We start from the raw sequence: 21581 nt of genomic DNA on the forward strand, positions 1-21581 counted from the left end.
CAAGAACACAAGCATTTGTTTATTAACAATGATAAGGACTAATTTCAACCGAGGTACACATATATGAAGTCCAATATTGATGTGAGAATTGGACTCTCTCAAAGTGTTCTAACAATTCACACTTTCCTCTGCTTTAAGAAAAGCTTCAGTTCTTCCTCCACGAGATACCTGCAGGGAAAGTGTTTACGTAGTAGACCTGAGAAAGGCTTAATAGAAAAATGGAAATAAATAGAACTAGAAAATAGAATGAAAATGAAAATAGAAAATAGAAAAATGCAAGCAGGACCTGTAAGGCGTTACACAAAGTCACTTGTTCAGGAAACAGACCCATCAATTTTTTAGTCCTTGAACGTGTGGCCTTAGGATGAGTCATCAATTGTCGTTGAGGGTGGCCTGGTTGAGAAACATCTCGAATGAAAGTTACAACCCTTTCCAGCCTGATAGAGTCTTTCTAAAAAATATACAATCCATAGCAAATTGACTTCCTCAAAAACAGTGCTAGTATCTATCGACACAGCGTAAACCCAAACACGTGTCCTCAACAGAATTATTAGAACTAAAGTGCTCCTTGAAACTTCAAGAACCGAATGATGATATTAACTTTGAATAGTGTGTACTTACTGCTCTTTAATATTTTAAAGTGCATGACTTTTAGATTCACGAATTGACTCAACTCAGATCGTCGCTAGAGTCGCGATCAAAGCACAATCAAAGGATTATGAGACGTGGTTCTCGACTCGTAACAGCTATACGAGTTCGAACTCCTGGAAAGAGCATTTTGTAGAGCTACATATTCAACAAGCCTCCTGAAAAGCATTTTCAAACTTTTGTGTATAATTGTTGCAGAAATCCATTCATTGGATAACCTTTTAAACGTTGTATTAAGGGGAATTTAAACTTTTTACTTTGAGGGAAATGTAGATGAAAATAACCTTCACACTTTTTAGTGAGGATGAATCATCCACGATGATCATTTAAAATAACAAATCTAAATACACCTTTAATTTCTTCGTGACCTAATAATTTTTAGCAATCTATGCATTTTTGTTAATTAGACTTCTAAAGTTATTCTGAATGGAATAGCAGGAAAAAGATAAGTAAAAAGTATATATCCCACTAATCATGCAAGGGTTATATTATTTACCCTTATTTTAATACGAAAGTCGTTTAAATACTATTCATATAATTCTATCAAAAAAAGATACGTAATTACTACTTAAACCAGTAAGTACACATCTATTTCATAACAAGCCTGCTGAAGTATTTAAAAAAGGAATTAATGAACCTGACCACGCAATTTTGAAAGACAGCCAGGGCATACGTTGAATGCTTACGTTAAGATAAATAAATTATGATGAAGAAGAGTGTGCTTCATTAAAAGTACAGCGGGAAGTTCTTTTGAAATTATGGTATTTCGTTTGAAGTATTTTCCATGCTTTGTCCACGAATCGAGATAATGGACTTCCGGTTCACGTGGAACGAGGGAAAGCAGCATCCCTTCTTTTGCCACGCTTTCTCTCTCATTAGCATTCCTAACGCAATATTTCTGGCGCTGGTCTTACTCGTTTCTCGGGCTCTCTGCCACCTCGTCTCTCGCTCCTTGTTAGGCCGGACGTCACTTCCACAAGGGCATCGCGTCATATAAAAAGGAATTCGAAACCATACAGTGCTCGTCCGTCCTTTTTTCTGCTGGCTTCGAATAGAACGGAGGATTATTTCGAACTTTTTATCTCCAATTGCCAGCGATGTCTATTACTTTTTCTCGAATCATTTTCCCTTAATGTGATGACTCTCCCCTGTCAATGTCGAGGATTTGGGTGATACTGAGATATGCCATTCGTGTGAAATCAGACGGGATTCGGCGAAGAGAGCTCCCAAGTGTAATGCTTACTTTTTAATGAGCCTTTGCGAGTTCGTGAAACTTGTCAAGCCGAATATGCAGTACCCCTCTTTGAGGGCGTGCAGTAATTGAAGTTGCTCCGTGCGCATTTTGCATTGCAAACATCACAAGATTTAGAATCTGTGTATTTATAAATATGAGAGCTGGAAATTTTGAAAAATTCAAATGTTCAATATTTGAGAATGTTAAAATGTGGAAAGTTGAGCATTTCAGCAATCTAATACATGAAAGTTCTGAAATTTGAAAGTATTTCAGTCTTGAAATCTTTCAAGAAGGAAAAACATACGAGACGACTTTACTTGTTATCTTGTAAACTGTATATTGCTAATGGAAAATTGGTACCTATGTACAGATTGCCAAAATTTATAGATTGCGAAATTTTTCTCACAGACCTTTGTTTGGCTGGTATATTTGACAGATTTATTTGATAAATTTAAGAGTATGAAAACAGCAAACATAGACTTGAGGCTTATTCTACTGATTTCTCTGTGATTGAGTTGGAAAATATTCTACTGATTCCTCTGTGGCCGAGTTCAGACTTATTCTACTGATTTCTGTGTGGTCAATTTCAGCCTTATTCTACTGATTTCTCTGTGTCTGACTTCAGCCTTATTCTACTGATTTCTCTGTGTCTGACTTCAGCCTTATTCTACTGATTTCTCTGTGCTCGACTTCAGACTTATTCTACTGATTTCTCTGTGGTCAATTTCAGCCTTATTCAACTGATTTCTCTGTGCCCGACTTCAGCCTTATTCTACTGATTTCTCTGTGGTCAATTTCAGCCTTATTCTACTGACTTCTTTGTGTCTGACTGCAGACTTATTCTACTGATTTCTGTGTGGTCAATTTCAGCCTTTTTCTACTGATTTCTCTGTGCCCGACTTCAGACTTATTTTACTGATTTCTGTGTGGTCAATTTCAGCCTTTTTCTACTGATTTCTCTGTGTCTGACTTCAGACTTATTCTACTGATTTCTCTACGGCCGAGTTCAGCCATATTCTACTGATTTCTTCTACTTCTTCTTTATTTTATATTAAGTCTCACCAACATCTCGGTCATTAGCAACTTATGATTCGACTGTTTCATATTTTGTCAAAGTGGTTAATATTGTTCAGAAATGTTGTAGTGTTTCTCAAACGTAAGGACTGTTTCTGGATTTATATCACATTTACATCTATCTTATTCAAGTTTTCCACATTCATCTAAGATATTGTTGGTTGTTAGAGCTTCATCACAAGAGGTGCAAGAAGGAAATTCTGTTTTTTATCCATCTACAGATTTCTCATTAAAAAGTGAGCATGACATTTGAAAAACATTCGTCATGGCTAGTACCAAACGTTAATATCCTCTATCTTTTAAATAGAATTGAAACCAGCGAAATGATGGCTTAATCATCTCTAATTTTGCATGGACCACACCAGGTTTCAATTTTATCAAAGTCCCTTATGCCAATTGAGAAAGGGGATAATTTGGCGTGATATTACTATTTCATTTACGATTGATGGAATAACGTGTTCACTCTGTACCGTTGGTAGTAATGCATAATTATACGCTCGAAATCGTGCGAATATTACATTGCTTTGTTAATTTACTTACGAATATTAACAGTGTCCAATTTGTGCGCAAACAAAATTACGTTCTAATGCTGCCATTATCAGTTGTTACGGTACAAATGAATGATGATTATAATTCTGTACGCGCAGCTTTGGACATATACCTATTTGAATTTTATCGTCTGCTATTGTAAGTTACCAGAGGTATTCAAAATAAATTTAACTTTGAAAATAGAAACAATAATAAAAAAAGAAATAGTAAAAAGCTATTAACATTACACATGTAAGATTTTATAAGAATCTTACATCTAAACTTGTTGTTTTACAAATATTAAATTTTTCATTTGAGCTTTTTGCAAACTGTTTTTAATAATCTATTAAAAATAAATTTACATCTCCTTCTTTGTACAAGATATATAAAACTATTACATAATATAACTATGGAACTATATTTATTTATAAAAGTAGTGATACCAAATTTCAGAAAAATTTGTCTACCTACAGTGTCTAAAAGATACTCGTCAAAAATAACGAAAAATCATAAATTTCACACGACATGTACTTATTACTGAAATAAATGCTACAAAATTAAAATAACTTCATTAATATTAGTTTTGCAATACATGTTTTCAATAACAACGTATCGAGTAAATTTCAATATCATTGGATATTTTTCTGTTGCAATACTACATAACATATACAAACGTTATACAGTATGTTCAGAGACATATGAAGACAGAAGAAAAGTAAAATGAAAACGTTCATAAATATTTTCATGCAAGCTTTGAAAAAACGCAATACGAAAAGTAAATTGTAATAACGTAAAAATAGGCAGCATTCAACTTGAACAACCAGCAACTCGTGAGACACCTAAAACGTATGTCGTATGAAAATCTCATAAGTTGACTGACCTCAAACGTGGCTGCAACATCAACCTGTCGCATTACGTGTATATCTTTGAAAACAAGTCTGTATGTGTACAAATGTGAAAATATTACTTGTCGTGTACGAGTTCAGATATTTCTGGGGACAAGACTGTAGGTACAAACACTTCGCGGAAATATGGGCTACATACTTTTCAGATATGTTATCGTACTGAAAAGTATCTCTAGAAATAGTCTTTTATACGCAAGCAGAAAGAGTTTCAACAAACATTCTGAAATACCTTCGAGTAATAACGCTTCGAAATATATGAAGACCTCAAGGGAAGAATCCAATAAGTCACATTTCCTGATTTTTACAGGAAAGCAATTTTAAAATTTGAAACAGGACGCTGCAAAATAAGAGAAATGCACCATGCAATCAGTGTAGCCAACGTTCATCGATAACATTTTTAGAAATTATTTACTAGCTTTGAATTTCGCGTTGCCTTATCAAATTATTCTTATATTTCACATGAACTTGCTAAATTATTTCTCTGTAAACCCATTGTGAACATGATTATACCTTGGAACTTGTCAAGATTTTCATCTCTTCAACTATTATATATAAAAGCACTTTCTTTTAGCTACCAGATGAGAAACAGAAAATCGATAAAAATAGACTTACGAAGTTCTTTTCTTGTAGTCTTCGTATACATTCATTGTAAGACCCTCTTATACAAATTAATAATGAAACAAAAATGTTTGCATAAAGGAATATTGCCAGATAGTGAAAAAATTATTTATCTAATGTTAAACTTCATTTGTTCGAATAGAAACCAAGGAATTTACATTGTTTACAATATTTAAGAATCCTGTATCCTTCTAGCTGCTAGATCATAGGAGCTTTTTTACTATAAAAGATTCTGTAAAGACTTTTTTAACGAGATATTGCTTTGTACCTCGAACAAATCAAAAACATTAGAATCTTCAACTTCAAAAGCTCAAAAACTTCACTAACAAAAGATTAAAAGCGCCTGAAACCACATAGAATCTTTTGAACGCACGTTAATATGACAAAATTTTTATTTTAAAAAAGACACTAAATTCCTGGACAGACTAGAGATGACATTTGGCGGCTACCATATCGATGTTAGTTATCCAGGGATCGAACCATTTCCCAGTGTTTTATTGTCATTCTGTCGAACGAATCCTGTACGAACGTGAACACAAGGGAATTCATAAAGTTTTGAATGTAGGGGCAAAAGTTTAGTCGGAAGTTTCTGCAAAGTTTCTCTGGATCGTCGAACCATCTAATAGACTTACGTTTACACTGTCTCCAGATTCTGTCAGAGACGCGTGGAGCGACAGAATACGTATGGACCTGTTTGGCTGGTTGATATTGTAACGTACCAGTTCAGGCTAGTGCAAATGTGAAATTGCGCACATGACAGAGAAGAATGGACCGTCAGCTTGCCGCGGTTGGCTTTCATAAGGGGCATCCGTGAAGTGTCCCACGCCTATTCTGATGGCACGTCTTTTGTGGAGTTGAGAAAGCTCGCTTCTTTTATATATCTTGTGCTCAAAAACAGCCGTACCTCTGTTCATTTGCCACTGATATTGTAGACATGTTGACACATGATGAGGAAGAGGTATTAGTTCCTTGAAACAGCGTGAGGCTGATGTGTGTAGTGTATGCAACAGTGTTAGATGTGACGTGCGTTTCGTCGTAACTTACAGCGAAGGAAATGTGAATAGAAATTGGAAACCTTCAATTTTCTATTTGCAGAGAGTGACGAGTTCCAATTTTTTTATCAGAAAGCAGTATAATATAAAGACAGTAATTTTGGAAAAGTTTTTGACAAAAATGAATTTTTAGTATTTTTTTGTTTAACTTGACTCTTGATTATAGTATGTTTTCCATTGAAATTGGTGGCGAAGTTAAACCGTAAGGGATACAACAAGATGTATTAAAAGTTTCTTGCTCTATTTTTGCTCTTCGATACATTTGTAAAATTACAGAATTCTCTGACTGTTAATTTAGCATATAGATATCCAGTCCAGATCGACCATTATGTCATAGGATATTTTGTGCTCGAATTTGAATCTTCTTCTACTCTTTAAATATCGGAGACTGTATTTGTTACACCCTATACAGATAATAAACTAATTCTAACAATAGTAATCAATAGATGCAGGTATTTCATAATTTTAAAGAATTTCTTAAAATTTTGCTATTCTCGTGTCTAACATTTTTAATATTATTTTAAAACTTGGTTAATAAATGTTCTGACACCTCCCGAATGCTTCGAACTGATTATGCCTCTTTATCCTCTCAATATACTCATTTATTAATTCAACTCACAATAGACAATGACCAATCCCCTATTGTTCTCATATTAATAGCATCGAACAATTCGAAGCTTAGCCCTATCTCAGCTTTATCTCAGCTTCCATAGCATCCAAAACACTAAATATAGACAGTTCTCCATAGACTATTACCTTTATTAAATCTATGAGATATTAGATTTACAATTTCAAATAAACCAAAAAATAATACCGTCTCGTCAATATTTAAAACAATTCCCATAAATAAAATCAATCTCATCGACAATTCAACCCTGCACTACCCTATTCCCTAACCACCACTATACCCAAACCTAGAGAAACATACGCGCAGCACAGTCCGCGTCAGCCTGTTGCCCCTCATCAGCCGCCATTAAAAATTCTATATTTCATTTCCAAGTATCCACAACGCGGCGCGCAAAATTGCAAGCACGCGCTACCCTCTCCTCCCCTGTGGCATTACAGGATTCGAAGCCAGAATTGTCAATGCCCGTCGCGCAAGTAGCACAGCCACGTCCCAGCGAGCCCAGTTACCCTGGCAGCCAGTCGGTGTTAATGCAGTCCGCAACAAATGACAAACAACAAGTTCCGCGAACCAGGTGTAACCTGGCGAAATTCGCCGCGACGCGATGGTCGAACGAGCACAGGTCACGGCGAGAAACTGGCGGCAAGAGGTTCAGGATTACGCGTGCGACATGTAAACGCGAGCCACCCTGGAAATTTGCAAGTAAATGGCAATTAATCAGTGTCCGTATGAACGGGCCGGCGCCGTTAATTTGTCATTTCGCGTCGCGACAATTTGCATGCGACTGTCAGCGTCGTCGAATTCGCCCCCGCGCTCAGCATACAATAATATGTATTATATTTATACACGTGTATACGGTGTTCAGAAAAATGGTTTTTAAATCGATTAAAGTGAGGGCGTCGAAAGAGGCTTATTTGTGGGTAATGAGTTTTTGCAATTTGATGTCTTTGGATTCCACTATTTTAGAGAGATATGCATATCAGTATTTTTTTGTTTGTTGAGGATGTGAGAGCCTTCGCGAATGAGAGATCTAGGTATTAATTTAGGTATTAATACACAGCAGGGATGGTAGGTATAATCGGATTATGAAGATTCTGGTGTATTTTAATTTTTATGTCGGATATGTTGGGTTATGAGACTGCACTGTGTTAGACCTTTGCAATATTGCAACACTTTTTTCATAGTGGTTGTGACGTAGGAAGTATTTTAAATAGGTGAAGAACTGCGATGAATTCTCCTGTTTTTGTTTCTTTTTATTGTTTTACTAGAAAAATTCGTGTTTTTCTACTAATTGGACGATAATCCCAGGATAACTGACTGAAGTAAAAGTGTTAGTTAGAAATTAGAAGAAACTCTAAGTTAGTATTCGAATTTCGATTTGAAATGCAAAATAAAATAAATTTGAGGGAAATGTGGAAAAAATTAAAGCTAGCCTAATTTCTTGTCTGCTCCACTATACTAAACGTCTTATTTACTGTATGAGATAACTTTATCATAATTTTTAATGAGTTATACAGTATTTTTCTATGATCAAAAACCTTAGGGAAGGGAAGTTTTTATTTTTGAAAGAATTCAAAGAATTCATGTGCCCCATCTATTCAAGACAAAAGGAGATTACTTAATACTGAAAATATGAAAAATATTTTTTCTATTTGCCTATTTTATTTAAACAAATATTCATTTTCCATAAAAAAGTAATATTTTCTCAGTTTTCGTTACGAATTCTGTAAGTATACCTTATTAAATCTCATTTTTCTGAACCGTCGAAAAGACTTTATTTACTCTCTCATTATATTTTTAAAACTTAAATACTACTCTCTCCTTATATTCTTGAAACTTAAACTTTTTCCCACTCAGCTATTCAAATATAAATAATGTCGTGGTGTTTTAATATCAATTTCATTCCAAGAATATATTTTCCTTTTCGTAGTCAAGCAATTAGCTCGTTTATCAATTCTAGTTTTCCAGTGTGGAAAACAATGTCAACAGTTGTAGCAAAGTGCAAACTAATTGTTACTTCGACTAACTGCTTAGCTAACTAAACTGAGGTTCTAGTTCTTAAACTATAATATCGACGATAACTCAGTGGAAAGATTTGGCCGTATGCAATCGATCCTGAGGAAGTGTCCCAAATTTTTTATCAACACCGTATACATACAAAACGCAACTGTACTTGCAATTTTACATCGCTGCAGTTACAGCGTGACTTCGCTCGATGATCGATGAAGCGTTCGAATTATTGGCGCGGAACTGATCCCCTGATGCGAGTGAAGCAACCAGTGTTATCGCTGTCGTCAAGGACGTCTCATTAGGGAGATTCATTAAGAGTCTACTGAAAAATGATCAGTCGAACAGAGCTTATTATGACGATGCTTTCCGAAGTGGAGAAAAGTGTCTGCCATCGGCAGACAGTGATACGACGCGACGTATGAAACAAGCGGAATGCGTATTGTTCTTCATACTACTTTGCTTTTATCTATCGCTTCGAAAAATGTAGTGATTAAAATTGAATTTAATGAAATGATTCGTGACTTTGTGTATCTCGATATAGGCTATATAATATTTGTTGTTTTTGTGACTTTTATTTGTATTTTTGTGTAGAAAAATTTTGATTATGGATGATTCAAAGATCTATATATAATTTATAACTTTGCAGTATTTTAGAAAATACAAAAGTGCATTTTATGACGCCATATTTTGCTGATTATTTTTCATACGAATATATGACTAATACAATTAATATGGCTATCGTTTTATCAAAATATTTTTAAGATTGATTGTTAAGCTAGGTAACGTTTATCTTATTTTGGGGATGGAAAAATCTTATTGATTTAAATCAAAATAAATTTGTCAAATACTATTAAGACTAACTTACTGTTTACTAGTTTAGGCTAATTTACTGTATATTATTCCAAATTTTTCATAACCATCCTCTGTCTGGTAGTTTATGGTTCTACAGTATTTAACTAGTTAAAAATAATGCATTAAAAAATATGTGATGCTATTACAAATTATGCCTTCCTTGAAACCATTCAAGTTTTGCTTGAAACATTTTTTTACAAACAAGCAAGATATTTAGGATCACCAAAGTAAGATGCCATTTATAAACTTATACTTTATTTAAACTCAAATTCAGTAGTATTAGCTTTTTCTATAAAACTCTTCTAACTCCTACCATTAATCGATTCAATATTATATTCTTATCGAGAAGCTTATACGTTCCAAAATATTAATTCGTGGGAAACTGTATCAGTATATGCTCCACGTACCAATTTTAATGATATACATAAACAGTATCAGAGTATTCTCGATATTAAAGTTTTACTATCTTCGAACGTGATAAGAAATTTTTAGAATTATAGTTTGACCGCTAGCGACAAAAACACTGCTCTCATTCACGTTGACTTCTATGGCCTTTACGTGACACATCTGCCAACGCTTAAAAATGATTACAGAGCGTACGTGTCAATTTTCGTTGCTGTCTCTGCATTGATTATAAGCAAGGGAGGGAAATATTGAAGAACCTAGTCTTTAAAAAACGAAAAGTGGAGGTTAAAAAACATTAATTCAGTAGGAAAGTTTTACATTCTAGTTGCATACTTTAGATCCCGCTGGCGGCACGATCCCAACTCCCCCAGCACCTACACGCTCCACGTGGTAATGCAATAAATATTTTTACAACTTGAAACACACAGCGCCGTTTCAAAGTGCAATAACTGGGAAGGTAACTCGGGATACGTGCGGAAAGTTGAAAACGAAGTTTCAACGGCAACAGGAATACTCATTTCTGCGTATTTTTCGCCAGAACACCTCAAAGTATACATTTCCTTGGGTTAGTTCTTGGAGACTTCATCATTTTCCCTGAATTCTTTATCGAACACCTTTCGCAGCGAACGCTGGGGACATGAAATTGACTTAAGGAATGGGATCACGATCGAGTATCGTGAATTATATGACGAAATTCGTGTAAGCAAGTGAGCTTTCTGTATTTCCTTAACACGTTGACTGCCATGTCACCCATATGTGGGTGATAATTTTTACGTGATTGTGAATAACGATAAGTTACATAATCATGAATAATGTTAATATACAGAATTTCAGCGACACTTAGTAAAAGAGAAAAAACACTTTAAAGTAATCATGAAAATGAATTGAAAACAATTTTCTTTAAAACTGGAATCACAGCCAAAGTGATAGAATTTTTAGTGAAGTTAAAGTGGCAGTCAACGTGTTAAGGTGAGTCTACACTACTACTACTACTACATTATAGTAGTAGAAATCGGAGAAGAGACATGTATGACATCTCTCTGTTCTGTTCTGTAAAAAGTTATGTAACTTTGTTATAAAACATGTAGTGTAGACCCACCTTTATTCTGGAAATTATGGAAAGCTTATTTTTAATTTTCTCTCAACATCACATCAACAGCTACATTATTAGCAACTGCATCGTTAAATTATACTATTATAATTATTATAGAAGATGTTTCTTTTATTTTACACATCCTAATATCTTTATTATTTTTACTGATACGAAAATATGTGTCAGGACAAATCTGTTTGTTCAAAGCTGAGAATATTATGATTCGTGTTTTTTTCTATTAAGGTAATTTTTTTTCGACTTTTGAAGGTCATGGCCATCTTTTTGCACATTAATATGTAATTAATGTGTGATATATTTCCTAGAGGCGTACAAACGATATTATTCGTGATACAATAATATAATACACGACATAAATTAAACGAATCAAAATTTCTAACAGATTCTATTACAACAAAAGTAAAAACACTGATAAGTAAATACAATAATCAATTACGTTGATAGAATTACATATGACCAAAGTATAACCATGCTCTATTAAATTAATTATGAGTAACTGGAATTAGAAGCGTGGTCGACAGTAGTAGAATAGGAGTGGGGGAAGGCAATAACCTCTGGGCCCAGGAGGGTTAAAGATGTGGGTCAGTTTGTGAATATCGCTCACGCGGAGTGGAAGTGTAATAATTAGTGAAGTGAAATAGTGTGTGTTATGGAATATTGCAGTAGGTAGTTGGACACTAATCAATGAAGCATTCTACATTATACGTATGTATAATATTTATTTACATACATATTATTCTATTACTTTAAATTATTCATTTATTGCGTCTCGAGTATCAATCATCATTTTTTTGACGATATCATTCCCATTATTAGAACTTTTGATTAAAAATAGCCTTGTTTTAAATTATTGTTAACGTGCAAAATCTGTTAGAACTTGTTTAAAAATTGCTAAGCACCCTTTGTGTAACATTTTTCTTATTTTTTTCGCTCATAGACTATTCTTTTATAGCTGAAAGGACTGTGAGATAGTTTATATACATATTATGATCAAGAGTAGCTCTAAATTTTCTTCATTTATTATTTATTTAGTTTTTTAATGAGAATATTGTACTACAATCATTACGTAAAGAGTTTTTTCTATTTTCTTGTTTCATCGAAAACGATTGTTTCGAATTGCATAATTATTGCATCTCTATTGGCAACCAATTTAACGTAGCATCACATATCATCGGCTCAGCAATTATAGTTCACAATTATGATAAATCGTACACGTTCAAAGCGGAAAACCTTTATCCTACTTTTACATCACAGTATAATAGACGATTTTTATGAACATTATTTTAATGCATTAGGTTTATATTTTACATCTGAACATTTATTTTACCTTACTTGTAATTCATAATCTGTCTTAAACAAGTACTTCGTTTATAAAAGTAAAAAGTCAAAGCATGTTTGCAACTATGACATCAGTAAGTGGTTAACTCCCCTCAGTATACATTATGTTTATTAAAGTAAGAAAGCTTAATTAATTTCTTTCAAGAAAGAAATCGACTTCATTCAAAAAAAATGGAACTTCAGTTTGCTCTCAACTTATTATTAACAATCACAGAAATATGGAAATATACGAAAATTGTTTGCTAAATTCCCTTAATCAAACTTGAGTCCACTAAATAAAACAGACAACAGCGATACCATTATTTGTTAATATGTAACACCCTGCAACAGCAAATAGTCGCTGGCTAACAGAAGTCGAATTAAAGAAGGTTAGATATATTTTAATAGAACAAAACCCAAAGCTCAATACCCAAAACAGGATAAAAAATTAGGAGTCTATAAAAAAATAGTGTTTATAAAAGAGCGATGTCTCTTTAATTTTTGAATGGAAATTGACTGTTTGAATCAGGTCTATAGAAGCCTTTTGTAAATCCGCCTTGAAAGCGACAATTTACTGTTCACTAGTAATTTCTATCCTGCTCCCTTTCTCCATTCAAAGTTCTCCCTCGCATTCTCTGTCCCCTCCCCCTTCTTTTTTTTATTTTTGCGCCACTCTCCAGCGGCGAAACGACAAAATGAAAGTTTCGCAGCCGGTGAAATCGCTCAAGTGTCTCGTATAACGCGTTTCGTGCTTCGAACGGGCAGAAAAGCTCCGATAAAGTTTCGAGATATTTCGAAATCGTTCCCACCTATCGTTCAGACATTGAGTGAAACAGCGAAGAAAAGCGTAGATCGTACTTTGCGCTTTCATGGAAAGAACACTCGCCATTATCGACAGTTAAACATATGGAATTTTTAAGGGTATCGAAGAAACATCACACGCTGATACATTTATTGGTGGCTTGAAATCACGAACACTGTAGTAATTCAGGTTACAATATTGGAATTTCTGTTCTTATTTTATATATTTCTTTCATTATAAGCTGAGAAATTCCATTAAATATTTCTTAATTCACCTGTGTTATGGTGAATGTGTACCAGGTTACACGTAAGTTAATTCATTGTTTTATATTGGAATAACTATTTAACGCAGAAATACGAAAGAATAAGAGTCGTCTTTGATCTGTAATAAATTGTTTAATAATAGCATAAAGAGAGTCTGTTGAAAAGATAAATATAAAGATAAGAGATCTTGAGTCTGACCACGCTGCGATAATCTACTTATACTACTTACAGTGGGCAAGTAAAAACAGTCAATCCGTGATCAGACATAAAACAGTAACGATGTCAACAATATTTAATGTAACAGTAAAATAATTTGTGATTATATTATTAACAAGGTAATGTTATTATACATTACCTTTTAAATAATTTTCAATTTTTTAATTCTTGTATTTGTTATACTGATACTATTGTTCCGTTCGAAGAGGCAAACGCATTTATTGCTGCCAGATGTGGAAATCCGAATTCTTTAAGGACTTGCTTATTCATTCATATTTCTAAAAATCCACATCTGGCCGAATAAAGTAATTTCGTGCTTTCTTCGAGCGGAGTGTTCCTCCCTAATAACCATCGAAGGCCGTATTGCCCCGCAATCGGTGCCTTCGCCAGCTCATCCTTTTCGGACTTGTAGGATCGGAGCTGACTAGCGGGACAATACGGCCATAAAAAGATTCGGAAAATACGCGCGTGGGCCCGCTCGAGCCACGTTATTCCGGGGTTCGTTCTTCCTCCCCAATCTTCGCGGCCTTCGACATGAAGGCGAGGTCTCCTCCACCTTCATCGCGAGGAGATCGGGGGCGGTTCCTTTGCCCCGTCAGGGTGACAAGGAGGATCGTCCTTCTTTCGGTCGAAGGCCAATTAATATCGATTTTTGTTCATCGTGCAAAATCGGTGACGCCCTTAGAGTCGGGCGTTTTGGGGGTTGTAAGGGGATGAAGAGCGAACTCCGAAAAAAATCGAGCAGAAAATCAAACGTCGTCATTCGGACTAGTTGATTTCTAAGCAGAAGATCAAACGTCGTCATTCGGACTAGTTGATTTCAAAACAGAAGATAACACGTCGGCATTCGGACGAGTTGATTTCTAACGTAACGACAGGGGATCGCAAGTCATCGTTCGGACTTGTCGATTTTTTAACTAACGAGTCATCGAATCGGACTCTTCCATTTTAGTCATTTACACTTTATCGTCGAGGTCTATCCGAAGTAATTTGAAACAGTTACTCAATATTAACTTGGCGAGTGACAACCCGAGATTCGCGAGACGAAAACGCGAACCGTACATTTTATGGTCCTTCGAGCCGGATACGACCTGCTGGATGTGCACAGTGAACGAGTTAAAGTGTAAAGGTGATTGAACATTTGTCTGGACATCACTGGGTTGAAAGTCAAGTCGACTTGGACGCTTTCGAGAAGTCAACTTCGGACAATCGAGTTCAACCTACCGGACTTATTGGACATTGGGATTGAGGAAGCTAAATCATCCATTCGCTTGGAGTCATCGTCTGCACCAACGTTCGGCATCAGTGCAACCAGGCAAGACTACGTCAAGGTAGGCTCGTAATCACGAAGTACCGATCGACACCTTTTCGTTTTTGATTCCTTCCTCTGTCCTTACCTCGATTTTTGCTTAAATCATGGCGACCGCTAACCTTGAGGCAAATGCTAACCAAGTCACCAAACGCATACGTGACTTGAAACAGAAACGAAAGTATTTCAAGGCACAAGTTACGTCCTTAAGTAATTTTGTCGAGAAATACATGGATTCGGAGAAAGAACGTGTAAAATTACAAGAGCGGATCGAACGATTACGGAATTTGTTTACGGCGTTCAATGCGAATATAGACGAGTTAGTTCTGCTTGAAGACAATTTCGAAGAAATAGAGAGCGAGCGCGAAGATGTGATGAATGCATACGATGATGCATTAGCAGCCGCGATCGTTTTACAAAGGTCATTGCAAGATGCGTCGAATATTCCGGAACGATATTCATCCGTACGTGATTCCCCAGCGCCGTCCGGCTCATCGTTTTCCTTACCGGTTCGTCTACCGAAAATCGACTTACCCAAGTTCGACGGCCGCATCGAAAAGTGGGTAACGTTTAAGGATGCGTTCAATACGATGATCCATTCGCAACCCGGATTGAGTAATATACAAAAACTAAATTATTTACGACTGTCTCTTTCCGGAAGAGCCGAAATAGCTATCGGCGCATTTACTATTAGCGAGGATAATTACGAAGCCGCGTGGAAACATCTGGTCGAGATATACGACAACAAGCGTGCTCTCGTTCTGCGTCACGCCGCGCTCTTACGCGATACTCCCATGATGACAGACGATTCATCGGAATCGGTTCGAGATCTCGCAAGTTATATGCAACTTCACGTGCGTTCGTTGCAAGCCTTGGGACGTTCGTGGGCAGATATCGGTAATGATATCCTCGTGAGTATCGTAATTTCGCGGATGTCGAAGGAAACGCGCAAGACCTGGGAGCGAACGCTATCCGATACTAAGGTACCCAAAATTGAGGACATTTTTAAGTTCTTGCACATAACGTCGCATCAGTGCAAGGATTACGAATCTGTGTCGTATGCGAAGCACACATCGAATTTTAAATCGGACGCGTTTAAGAACCACGAGCGAACACCGATAACGTCGGTAAAAACAAATCGCATGCGTAATCCTCCACCGTCATCATCGCGATTAAATCAACGCCAACAGACGTTTGTTACCACCGCGAACTCACAACCGTCAAATTTGCGACGTGTAGAAACGCGAGCTGCACAATCGCAGAAACTCGGAACACAAACAACAGACAATTGTAAAATCTGCAACAATGGACCGCATGCGACATTTAATTGTAAAATGTTTGTAAGCCTCCCAATCGAAAAACGTATTGAGGCAGCGCGAAAGGCTCGATTATGTCTTAATTGCTTGCTGGACGATCATACGACCGAGGAATGCAAGGCAGGCAAATGTCGCGTCTGTAACCAAATGCATAACACGCGATTGCATTATGATGCAGCGTCGCGATCAGCATCCCCGTCTCAGCAACACTCGTGACTAGACCAAACAATCAACAGTCCCCGAATTTTCGCGTCCAAGAGTACGTCTAGCGCCGAGGGATCGACCCACGGAGTAATGCCTACCGCCATCGTTACCGTCTTCGATCGCGACCAACGGTTAATCGAAGGTAGGACGCTGTTGGACACGTGCTCAAACGCAAATTTTATCACCGAAAAATTTGCGGCAAAATTACGGCTTCCCACAAAGAAGCTCAACGTGGCCATCGAAACATTGAACGAGTTGAATACCGTCACGAGCAAACTCGTTCAAGCAACAATCAAGTCACGGACATCGAATTATCAACGCAGCCTGACTTTTTTTGTAATCCCGCGGATTTCGAGTCAGTTGCCAAACGTACAAATTAATCGAACGACGATTCAGATCCCGGCTAACATAAAGTTGGCAGATCCGAATTTTCATAAACCCGCAGCCATCGACATGCTTATCGGCACAGGTCCGACTTTGACCTGTCTAAGCATCGGGCAAATCCATCTCAACCAACATTGCGACGAGGTTCTCGTCTTACAAAAGACGCAACTGGGATGGATCATCGGGGGGAGTGTTCCAGCCATCCAACCACGGACAACTCGGAAGACATTCGTCACCGCGGTGAACTTCGACCTGAAACAGTTTTGGGAAATTGAAGAAGGTCCACGACAGCGGCATTTCTCCACGGAAGAACAGCTTTGCGAAAAACATTTTTCGACCCACGTTCGACGCGACTTAACAGGACGTTATGTTGTTGCACTGCCGTTCAACGGAAATAAAGAGAATCTGGGAGATTCACGATCGCACGCGTTGAATCGATTCTTAGCATTAGAACGCAAGTTTCTACGCAACCCTGATTTGATGCAAGGATACTCAGCCGTTATTCAAGAGTATATTGCACTTGGCCATATGAGCCAGGTAGACGCACCTGACGCACCCGAGTTCTACCTGCCTCACCACGCGGTCATGAAACCCACGAGTTCAACGACGAAGATTCGGGTAGTTTTTGACGGCTCAGCGAAAACCACCTCCGGAATATCATTAAACGATACGCAACTCGTGGGTCCTACCATCCAGGACGATATTTTTTCTTTATTATTACGGTTTCGTATACACGCATACGTGATAACCGGTGATATAGAGAAGATGTACCGACAATTCATCGTACGACCAGAAGATCGGCGTTATCAACGGATTTTGTGGAGGAACGATCGCAACGAGATATCAACCTATCAATTAAATACTGTCACTTTCGGACTTTCATCGGCTCCATTCCTCGCTATCCGATGTTTACATCAGCTCGCGGACGATGAGAGAAACAGCTGTCCGAAGGCTGCCAGTATCCTGAAGCAGGATCTATACGTGGACGATCTTCTGACCGGCGCATCATCCTACGATGAAGCATTAGGATTACGAAACGAGATAATCGATCTCCTTCAACGTGGAGGCCTTAATATTCGTCAATGGGTATCGAACGACCCACGCCTACTATCAGGATTGTCTGAAGATCAGATACATCCCAAGTTCTTCGGGGAAATCGATGGAATCAAAACGCTTGGAATCACGTGGAACGCACGCCAAGATTCGATTAATTATTCGGTTAACCTCCCATCGTCGAAGAAACACACGAAACGTACCGTACTGTCGTCAATTGCGAAGATTTTTGACCCTCTAGGTTTGCTCGGACCGATTACCATCACGGCAAAAATTTTCATGCAACGACTTTGGCAACTGAAACTCGACTGGGACGAGTCTTTACCGACCAACCTCCATACGGAATGGACAACTTACGAAGAGGAACTTCAGCGATTAAATAACGTAACATTCGAACGTCATGTTGCGCAACGCATGGGTCACCGAGTCGAGTTACACGGATTTTGCGACGCTAGCGAACGCGCATATAGCGCGTGCTTTTTCGTTCGATCCATCGATAAGCGAGGTCATATAAAATCAAGTCTGCTGTGTGCGAAATCGCGAGTCGCACCTTTGAAGACTGTCAGTCTCGCAAGATTGGAATTATGCGGCGCTACCCTCTTAACGTCACTGTATGTATCGGTCCGCGAAGCGTTAAATTGCAACATCGATCGCGTATGTCTGTGGACAGATTCAACTATTGTGTTGAATTGGTTACAAAGGCCACCGGGTACATTGAAAACGTTTGTCGCAAATCGAGTTGCAGAAATCCAAACGAAAACGGAGGTTTCAATTTGGCGACATATTCGATCTAATGACAACCCGGCCGACTTATCATCGCGAGGGATCACGGCATCAAGATTCTTGACCAACAAACTTTGGTACTGCGGACCTAATTGGCTCACTAGCGTTGAATCGGATTGGCCAGAATCTGTGTTCGAGTCATCGTCAGACGTTCCGGAATCGCGAAAAATCACGTGCTTAGCAACATCCACCGAAACTAGCGACCAGATTTTTAACCGGTTTTCTTGTATTGTCAAACTCCGTCGGATAATCGCATATTGTTTTAGATTTCGTAACCGGAAAACCGGACCTCTTACAATCGATGAAATCCGAAATGCAAACGACTGTATCATTCGCACAGTTCAAGCATCGACATTTTCATCGGACATTCAAAATTTAAAGGCCAATACAGAATTACATCCGAAGAGCAAGCTTTTATCGTTGCATCCATTTCTAGATGAGAAGGGAATTTTGCGTGTCGGAGGCCGACTTCGAAATTCAAATTTACCGTTTTCTCAGAAACATCCAATTCTATTGCCGAAAAATAATCATGTCACGGAATTAATTATTCGTCGAGCACATGTACAAAATTATCACGCAGGCATAACATCAACACTGTACACCGTACGACTGCAGTATTGGCCTATCGATGGTAAAAACATTACACGTAAAATTGTCCGGCATTGCGTCAAGTGTTTTCGCGTCAACCCACCTACGGTAAATTACGTAATGGGTAATCTGCCAGCTAATCGAATCACCGAAACTCGACCGTTCCACAATTGCGGTGTCGATTATTGTGGACCTTTTTACATGAAAGAAAAGCGTTATCGAAACCGTACGCGAATTAAGATTTACGTCGCGGTATTTATTTGTTTCGCTACAAAGGCTATTCATTTAGAAGTCGTGAGCGATCTAACGACCGAAGCTTTTCTCGCCGCGTTAAAACGATTCATCGCACGACGAGGAATTTGCCGTAATGTCTATTCTGACAACGGCTCAAATTTTATTGGCGCTCAGAATGAATTGACCGCGCTTCACGAAACCCTACGCGACGACAAAGGGATGCGTCGATTTCTTGATGAAAAAGAAATCTCTTGGCATTTCATGCCAGCCTTGTCACCTCATTTCGGCGGGTTATGGGAAGCAGCCGTGAAATCGTTTAAGCATCACCTGAAGCGGGTCGTCGGTGAAGAATTATTCACGTACGAACAATTTACTACTTTTGTGACAGAAATCGAGGCTATCCTGAACTCCCGTCCTTTAACTCCTTTATCATCTGACCCAAACGATCCAGTCGCTCTGACTCCTGGACATTTTTTGATCGGCGCTTCATTAACGAGCTTGCCAGAAGCTGATTTCACATCTACACCGACGAATCGGCTGTCAAATTGGCAGCACATCCAAAGGGTGAAACAAGATTTTTGGTCAAGGTGGTACAAGGAATACATTAACCACTTAAACGTTCGACATAAGTGGACAAAGGGTTCGCACGAAATCAAAATGGGAACCATTGTCGTTCTCAAGGACGATCATCTGCCACCGCTGCAATGGAATCTCGGGCGAATCATCGAGGTCCATCCGGGCGAAGATGGCATCATTCGTACGGTTACCGTCCAGACGTCAACCGGAATTTACCGTCGAAACGTTAAACGTCTGGCACCCCTTCCAATCCACAATGTGACATCGGGATAAAGACAATTATTAGTTGATATTTTAGCGATAAGTAATATTAATAATATTTTTGTATTATACGCCGTTTAACATTGCATAACGGAACGACCGTTCGAGTTCCGAATTATTGTAGAATATCGAGTAAGGTATTGATCAACTTAATTGATCAACGGGGGGAGCATGTTCCGTTCGAAGAGGCAAACGCATTTATTGCTGCCAGATGTGGAAATCCGAATTCTTTAAGGACTTGCTTATTCATTCATATTTCTAAAAATCCACATCTGGCCGAATAAAGTAATTTCGTGCTTTCTTCGAGCGGAGTGTTCCTCCCTAATAACCATCGAAGGCCGTATTGCCCCGCAATCGGTGCCTTCGCCAGCTCATCCTTTTCGGACTTGTAGGATCGGAGCTGACTAGCGGGACAATACGGCCATAAAAAGATTCGGAAAATACGCGCGTGGGCCCGCTCGAGCCACGTTATTCCGGGGTTCGTTCTTCCTCCCCAATCTTCGCGGCCTTCGACATGAAGGCGAGGTCTCCTCCACCTTCATCGCGAGGAGATCGGGGGCGGTTCCTTTGCCCCGTCAGGGTGACAAGGAGGATCGTCCTTCTTTCGGTCGAAGGCCAATTAATATCGATTTTTGTTCATCGTGCAAAATCGGTGACGCCCTTAGAGTCGGGCGTTTTGGGGGTTGTAAGGGGATGAAGAGCGAACTCCGAAAAAAATCGAGCAGAAAATCAAACGTCGTCATTCGGACTAGTTGATTTCTAAGCAGAAGATCAAACGTCGTCATTCGGACTAGTTGATTTCAAAACAGAAGATAACACGTCGGCATTCGGACGAGTTGATTTCTAACGTAACGACAGGGGATCGCAAGTCATCGTTCGGACTTGTCGATTTTTTAACTAACGAGTCATCGAATCGGACTCTTCCATTTTAGTCATTTACACTTTATCGTCGAGGTCTATCCGAAGTAATTTGAAACAGTTACTCAATATTAACTTGGCGAGTGACAACCCGAGATTCGCGAGACGAAAACGCGAACCGTACAACTATATAACTCGTAAACGATACACAAGTGGTTCCTCTTTGATCAATGACAAAGTTTGTAATGGATAACAAAGATATAAATAAGAGAACGTTAAAATTAGCTTCAGTGTTCAGAGAACATTAATTAAAATTAAGTTGAGTTAAATAATTCTATTGTATAGTGAAAAGATT

At 38.1% G+C, this 21581-nt stretch overlaps 2 protein-coding genes across 2 annotated transcripts; both read left to right on the forward strand.

The window, feature by feature from the left end:
* The first annotated feature begins 15076 nt into the window (after nt 1-15076).
* LOC143178496 (uncharacterized) lies at nt 15077-16501 on the forward strand. The gene has a single exon (XM_076377211.1). It carries the CDS (start codon nt 15077-15079, stop codon nt 16499-16501), a length of 1425 nt encoding a protein of 474 aa, XP_076233326.1.
* Nucleotides 16502-16579: 78 nt separating this feature from the next.
* LOC143178498 (uncharacterized) lies at nt 16580-20380 on the forward strand. Its single transcript, XM_076377212.1, has one exon. It carries the CDS (start codon nt 16580-16582, stop codon nt 20378-20380), a length of 3801 nt encoding a protein of 1266 aa, XP_076233327.1.
* The last annotated feature ends 1201 nt before the right edge of the window (nt 20381-21581 follow it).

Source organism: Calliopsis andreniformis, chromosome 4, assembly GCF_051401765.1.
Source record: "Calliopsis andreniformis isolate RMS-2024a chromosome 4, iyCalAndr_principal, whole genome shotgun sequence".
Taxonomy (NCBI): Eukaryota; Metazoa; Arthropoda; class Insecta; order Hymenoptera; family Andrenidae; genus Calliopsis; species Calliopsis andreniformis.